This window comes from Seriola lalandi, unplaced genomic scaffold (assembly GCF_002814215.2).
Source record: "Seriola lalandi dorsalis isolate HSWRI2012SDOR001 ecotype SW California unplaced genomic scaffold, Sedor1 jcf7180002054899, whole genome shotgun sequence".
In the NCBI taxonomy this organism is placed as follows: Eukaryota; Metazoa; Chordata; class Actinopteri; order Carangiformes; family Carangidae; genus Seriola; species Seriola lalandi.
Window position 1 is genome coordinate 195,525 of NW_019525451.1, and position 7,473 is coordinate 202,997.

General features: G+C 45.2%; 2 protein-coding genes across 2 annotated transcripts in view; both read right to left on the reverse strand.

The window, feature by feature from the left end:
• Positions 1–1,275, reverse strand: part of LOC111672403 (myc box-dependent-interacting protein 1-like) — an 18,149-nt gene extending 16,874 nt beyond the window's left edge. Inside the window, exon 1 of the mRNA XM_087180273.1 lies at positions 833–1,275. Within this exon, the coding sequence (XP_087036399.1) occupies positions 833–913 (81 nt within the window). The 5' untranslated portion in view covers positions 914–1,275. The remainder of the gene's footprint in view (positions 1–832) is intronic.
• Positions 1,276–1,581: 306 nt separating this feature from the next.
• The window catches only part of LOC111672455 (indian hedgehog B protein-like), a 10,679-nt gene continuing 4,787 nt past the window's right edge, over positions 1,582–7,473 (reverse strand). Inside the window, exons 2-3 of the mRNA XM_023429874.2 lie at positions 6,787–7,048; positions 1,582–3,306 (exon numbers count right to left, since the gene is read on the reverse strand). Coding sequence (XP_023285642.1) covers positions 2,609–3,306; positions 6,787–7,048 — 960 coding nt within the window. The 3' untranslated portion in view covers positions 1,582–2,608. The remainder of the gene's footprint in view (positions 3,307–6,786; positions 7,049–7,473) is intronic.

Below are 7,473 nucleotides of genomic sequence, written 5' to 3' on the forward strand. Positions count from 1 at the left end.
ACACACACACGCACACACACACACACACACACACACACACACCAACACACACATACAATGAAACAAGTGCCAGATTGTTTTATTTTTAAACTGCAGGAAACCCAATTAGAAAAGGTTAAAACAAGGTACTTTCCCCTTAATTTACATACAAATCCCTTATGATTGTGAGGTTGCAGCACATTTAAGGGTTTTTAAGGGTTGAAATAGCATGAACGACAAACTTTGCACCTTAAATGTTTGATCAGATTAGATTAACTGTGGCTTACTTGTTGACACATGGTTGATGTTTGGGGTTAAGGTACGAGGTGGGGATAATACCCCTTAAACTAAACTGAAAATCCATTAAAATGATCTTAATAGATAAAAATCCCCTTGAAGTTTCACCATGAATTAAGGCCCTTTTTACTTATTTTATGAAACTGAAAACTACAAACTGTCAGTAACGTCATGGTATTTTAAGGATTTGGTTTAGGACACTTCATGACACTTATTTAAGGTGGTATTAATGGGTTTTCTGTCCAGTTTTAAGATGGAAAACTGAAAGACAGTCTTGAACTCAGGTGTAAACTCACGGTTGGTTTTGTGTCTTGTTAAATGACACAGGGCGGAACCCTCATTAGAAGTTCAGGTAAAGGTGAATTCAGAGACTTGTCCATTAAAAGCCTTTGAGATACTTGGTTATATCACAGTGTTTTAAAGATCCCAGTAAGAAGCTTGTTGCAGCAGCATTAACTGCTGAATGAAGTTGTGTCTGAAGGTAAAATGTGGAGGGATCCGGTTACACGGCGGCAGTGGGACACCGTGTCCCGCTGCTATGTGAGCCTGGTCTTACCTTCTCCTGCGCTCTGGTGAGTCTCTTCTGGACGTTGATGGCCAGTTTCCCGGCGGTGACCCCTTTCCCTATCTCGGCCATGTCGCGAGGTGTGGCGGGCTCCCCGGTGAGTGTCAGGACCAGCGAGGAAGAGGAGAGGCGGAGGGAGAAATGGAAACCGACGGTGCGTAAAACCCCTCCGGAGGGCGACTTGGCTCGCTGCGCGTAACTCTAATCCCGGTGACAGCTTCTTAAAGGTGCAATGCGTAATTTAATCCGGGTTATGTGGCCAAACAAAACAAAAGCAAACAGAAAAGCAACAAAAAGCAGGTGGAGTTTGGGGAAGAGCGCAGAGGGCCAGACTCAGAAATCGTCCCGTTCTCGGCTCTGACTCTTAATTGATGGAGACTTGAGCTGGATATGGAGAGATATTATGTTTCCTCCTCAGTCTTCCTCTTAAAGGCGCAGCAGCCTGTTATTATTAGCAGACAACTGTTGCATACATGCAACTGGTGTGTCGCTGTCTTTACGCGCGGCTTTATTTATGCGCACAGAGCTGTTTCCAGTCAGATGTGAGGGCTAAATCAGTCCTGCCCCCCCCCCGCACACACATTCATCAGCTGCAGACACACAATGACAGACATGAAGCAGAGTGCTCCTGCTTTTCGAACATGGAGCCGGTAGATGTCAGTGAAGGCGCGTTCACGTGCCAACAGGTGACACACACCTTCATCACATCAGAGCGACAGAAGAATGAAGCGACACGCGGCTCATTTCCACATAATTTAATTTAAAAAATAAATCTTTTTAATATCTCTTCAGCCACAATAACTTCATGAACATCACTGGATTTCCTGTAAACAAACACTTAAATACACTCTATCATTTTCTCTAAATCTCTGTTTTAAAGCGGTAAAAGTTACAAACAACTTATTTACAAAGAGCACAGCACTGGCTTTTAATATATATTATAATATTGTTAATGGGTTATCAGCTTGGTTTAAGGGCTTCAAGGTGAAACACCTTTAAACTGAAGGTTCGGCTTTTGGTTCATGTTCAGGTGCAAATGAATGAAATTTGAATTCAGGTTTTTAAAAGGTTTTTCCAGATTGAGGCTAAATTCATTGATAAAGTCACAGATTGTAATATATTAAGGGGTTTCTGTTTGGATTAAGGTTTTTTTTGTTGTTGTTGATTAAAGCAACATTAAAGCCATTCTTTAATTTACAGTTCACCTTAAAAGTGCCCTAGTTCATTAACTGTCTATTACTTTAAAATCCCTTAAGACGTCTTTTATTTCAACATGAAAATATCTCAGACCTCTAATGAAAACTAAAATCCCAACCTTAATAACACCTTAAATTACTAATTAATATGTAATTTAAGGGGAAATCCATGCACCACTTAAAAGCCAATTAAGTTGAATGAATGGCTTTTGAAATGTTTTGACGTGTTTAGTTTTTTAACTTAATGGACAAACTGCAGAATCTCTGGCTCCTTATTTTAAGATTAAGGTGCTTGGTTCATAAATTAAGGGATAATTGTTTCAGGTTTGAAGTGAAACGTGTGTTTGAGTCTTTCTCACTCTGACTCGTATTCTCTGTCTGTTCCTCTGTGTCCGTTCACGCCCTCTTTTTTCCCATCAGGCCTCAGCAGGAACCCAAACGTCTCCGGTCCTGTCAGCGCCTTCATCACGGTCCTGTTCAGCTCAACAGGCTTGTGTTTGGGGTCCGTGTCCGCCACGCGGTGGGGGGGGGTTCAGGTTCCTGTCTGTTCGTTTTTACCTGTTCCCCTCCCTCACCTGTCGTCCTGGGCCACGCCCAGTGGATGGAGGCGTCCTGAGTCCAGCAGCACCCCCCCCAGCCAGTGTAAGAGCTGCGAGTACCAGTGGATCCCATCGCTGTGGGGTCCGGCGGTCCCGGTCCAGCTGTGCAGCAGCCTCAGGGGGGAGAAGGCCCAGTGAGCCAGGGAGTGCTGGTCCACCACGGCGTAGCAGGACGCCACCACCCCGTCCACCACCACCGTGCCCTGCCGGGTCAGCGGCGCAAACGCCCCCCTCCTCTCCCTCAGGCTGACCCGGGTGACCCGAGACAGACGCCCCTCTCTGTGCCTCTGTCCCGGTTTACCCTCCGACACCAGCACACACTGTCCCGGCCGGGCGTCACTGGCGTACACAGTCCTGAGGGCGCCACGGGCCGGCGCCGCCCCCTCTGAGCAGTTCCCCTCTGATACAAACACCAGGTGGGCGGCGGTGAGCGAGAGCTGTGCCCCGGATTCTGTCTGCAGGGTGTAGAAGAGTTTTGGGGTCACGGGGTCACGGTCCAGGAAGGTCAGGACTTCGCTGTAAAGCAGCTCCCCGCTGCCGTCGCTGCCCGTCGAGGCCAGGACTCGATCGCCGGGCCGCAGGTCGCTGATGGACTTCTGACCGCCGCTCTCCAACGTGACCTGAGCCGCGCCGGGGAAACAACCTCCAGACTTGGCCGCCACTGAGTGATCTGAAAGACAGAGAGAGAGGAAGGTCAAAGGCGGCGAAGGAGGACGGAAAATAAAAAATAACATTTAAAAATCGTAAAAATAAAAACAGCAATATGAGTATTTTTATATTTATTTAGATTTAAACATTATTATTCTTCATCTTTTTTCTTTTTGGCAGGAATGAGCTTCCGTAGGAAAAAGGCATGAGCACATAATAAAACTTTCCAACTCCCTTCAGATAAATATTGACTTTTTTCTTTCCAACACAAAAGAACAAAAACTGAGCTGCAGATAAAAGCTCCTGTTTGTGTGTGTGTGTGTGTGTGTGTGTGTGTGTGTGTGTGTGTGTGTGTGTCCAGGCACTTGAAAGTGACTCTTGAGGACTGGAGTCTCTCCGGGATCAATATTTGGGGAGGGCAGGAGAGCTGAGGTCAGGTGATAAGATAAGTCAGGTGAAGGAGGAAGGAGCAGAGCGGGAAACTCAGCCAGCAGGTAAATCAGCTGACGCACCGACACCTGACTCCAGGTGTCTCTCCCAGGTTTCATCCATTTTTATTGATCTATTTTACACATCTATAAAATTCCTTTATTTATTTTACTAGAACATTTATTAAATTATTATTTTATTATATTTCTATATATTTAAATTTTCTTACAGATTCCAGCAGGTGGCATTTTTTATATTGTATTTTGCTTTATATGTATTTTTATACTCTTTTTATTCTATACTTTTTTTTAATTGTACTTTTATTTTACTTTTATTTATATTTTTAAGTATATTCTAAATATACTTTTTTAAAATTATACTTATTTTTTTATCAAATCAAGATAAATTAGAATTATGATTTTATAAAAGGATAATTTTGCTTTATTAAATCACAGTTTTGACTTAATTAGATGCATCTTGACACGTCAGAATTATGAATTTCTAACATTACATCTCAGATTATTTCATTTGTGCACATGAATCACACGCTTGTATTAAAGAGTGCAGTGTCATCTTTAACATCCCATAAACATATTGTAACTGTCTGTTGTGTTGCTATGGTTTCATATAACAGAATGTGTTTTTCTTTAAAAGCCAGAGTGAATTGAGATCAGTAAACTGCACACAGATAAACACATGTGGATCTATGAGCTGATGTCAAACCTGTTTCCTGTTATTGAACGTTCAGCAGTGTGAGGATGAACTTCTCTTGTTGATCACTCATTGTTTCCTGTTTTGGCTTCACACACAACGGCTCCCTGGATTTAAATTATCTCCCAGATAAAAGTCATTTGGAATAAAACAACATCAATAAAAATGAAGTGGAAAAATCTTCTGAGTTGATAATGATGATGTGATGAACATGAACATCTGATCACAGACAATAAATCACGGTGAAACACATGCTTCTTCACACAGACACAGAAAACACTTTAAATGGTTTGATTTCAGAAGGAAAAGTGTTTCCTGTGTCGCTCACTTCCTGTTTCACCTCAGTGACATTGTGCTGATCAAATGTGCAGATTATTAATCCCTGTGTCCTTCACCCACTGGGTGCTGGTGCTCTGCTGCCCCCTAGTGGTTCCTCCCTCCGGCTGACTACAGTCCAGCCGCCCCCTCTCAACCTTTTCTTTTCTTTTCTTTTCTTGTTTTGAGGAATTTTCAAAGAAAAACAGGAGAAAAAAAAAAGGAGAAATCAAAAACGTGAAAAAAATACCAACTTGATTGGTTGCCCTTCTGATCAAGTCAAGGACTGGGCCCTCGCAACCCGATCTGGGAGGGAAGGAGAGAGGAGGAGACACAGGAAGGGAAAAGAGAGAAAAAGTAGGAAAAAGGAGAAAGAAAGAGGGAAAAAGGAAAATCTCATTACCACTCAGAGTAAAATGTGTCGGGGGTGGGGTTTAAATTCTCATGCATTTTTACAGGAGTGTGTGACTTTCAGCACGTGTGTGACGACACACACACGTGTTACTTTTCATGCTAACTGCACATTTTCCCAGAACACACCGCTCAATATGTTGAAGCTGGACGAGCAGAGAGTCGGACCTCAGCAGCCACAAGAGAGAAGAAACTACAGGACGTCCTGCGTCTGTGTCTCCACACCTGAGGCTCTACCTGAGGCTCTACCTGAGGGTCTACCTGAGGATCTACCTGAGGGTCTACCTGAGGGTCTACCTGAGCGCCACCGCATCAACCTGACCACATCTGGAGGAGGTCCAGAGTCCAGAGGAGACTGTTGAGCTAAAGCAAGGCGGCTAATAAGCTTCTCCACTGGCTCCGCCTACACCTGACACCTGACACCCCCCACTGATGCTCATCACCTGAAGGAGAAACTGTTTTTCTCTTTCCTGCACAAACAAAAAACTCCTCGTGCTTTTATTTTTGAAAGCAGCGTCACTTCACTTTTACTGCGTCTCAGCGTCACCTCATCCTGTCGTTCAGAAAACTGCCACAATATGGAAATCAATCAAATCAATAATGACCAAAAGAAGCTGGAACCTCTTCAAATCAAGCAAAGTTAGTTTGATAATTACAACTACTCTTCTTCTGCTCTGCCTGCGTCACACAGGTGTTTTCTTGCCCTGGTGACGGCCTTCAGGAAACAGCTGTTCCCGCCCTGACGCTCGGAGAAGCGAGAAAGCCACGAACAGCAGGAGCCAGAGGAGAGTTAGTGATCAGGGACAGAGGAGAGGAAGAGCGGGAAAAGGCAGCAGAAGCACTTCCTGTTAGAAGCTGCTGCGGAAACAGAAAAGCAGCAAATTAAATTCACTGTTTCTCCGACTGTTGGAGTTGGAAAGGTTTGGAGTTCCTCCTGGTGCAGAGATGGTGGTTCTGGTTAAATATTGAAATGTCTTCAGTCACTGTTGATTCATTAATATTTTAACCAAGACCGCCATCGTCTCCTCACCGTGTTACGTCACCTTCATGAAAAACGTTTCCTGGTTAAAAATGCTTTCTTCCTAAACGTACTTCCTGTTTGTCACAGGGCCGGGACCCACCGGTGTGACGAGAGGGAAATCATTTGCAAAAAATAAGATAAAATATATAATATAATAAATTATGTTTTTAAAAGTTTCCAAAAGAAATGATCTTTAAAAATTTAAAAACGTTGAGAGCCGGTCAGACCACTTCCTGCCCTTGTTTGTTATCTCAGTCTGATTGCACGTTAAAAGATGCAAAAACTGGCGAGTGAAAGTGGAGAGCTGGTTAGCGACAGGAAGAATTAAAAGAGAGGTGAGCGTCTCCTGCTCTGGGTTCAGTCTGCTCTGGGAAAACATTATTTGGCGTCCGTGTTGTTTCCGGGTCGGACGTGGGCGCCAACGCTCTTTGAGCTTTTCTAGCGGAGCGTGAGTTGGAAAAGGTCGGCGCTGCTTTAAGGTTAAGTTAAAAGAGTCTTTCTGAACTTAAATAATAATTGAATAATAATCTTTAGTCTGAATGTGATGAAATCTGGTTCATCTCGTTTCTCTCAGGTATTGGCCCCTCCCCTCTCTGAGCACCTGCGCTCTCTCACCTGACTTGACGCTGCAGTGGATGTGGGCTTTGGACTCGTAGTAGACCCAGTCGAATCCCGCCTCCACCGCCAGCCGCGCCAGCATGGCGTACTTGTTCCTGTCGCGGTCGGAGGTGGTGATGTCCACCGCCCGGCCCTCGTAGTGCAGCGACTCCTCCGAGTGGTGGCCGTCCTCGTCCCAGCCCTCGGTGACCCGCAGCCGGACCCCGGGCCAGAGGTTCATCACCGAGATGGCCAGAGAGTTGAGCTTGTCTTTGCAGCGCTGCAACACAGAGACGGATTAGTGTCCATTATTATTGATTATTGATGGACAGCAGCTTTAAACTCTCTTCATTCCTCGTCACAGACTGCAGACGTGACCTCTGAACTTCTGCTGTTTGAAATCGATGATGATGTCGACGTTTAAGCCCCGCCCTCTTCTGCTGCACCTTTAAAGCCGGTCCAGAGAGGTCTGGACTCTGGCTCTTCACAAAGACCCAGTCTACCTGCATCCTTTCACTTCACCAAACCCCCGTCACCCCCCATCAGCCCCGTCAACCTCCTCCACCCCCTCCACCCCCTTGTCTGTGGCTTCAGCTTTCCCACAATGCACCTCTGCTGTCCCAGCTCGGCCTGATGTTTGCTCTCTGTGGCGAGCGAAGGGAGCCAGGAGGCTATGTTGGGGATGGAGGGGAGCTGAGGGGGTGA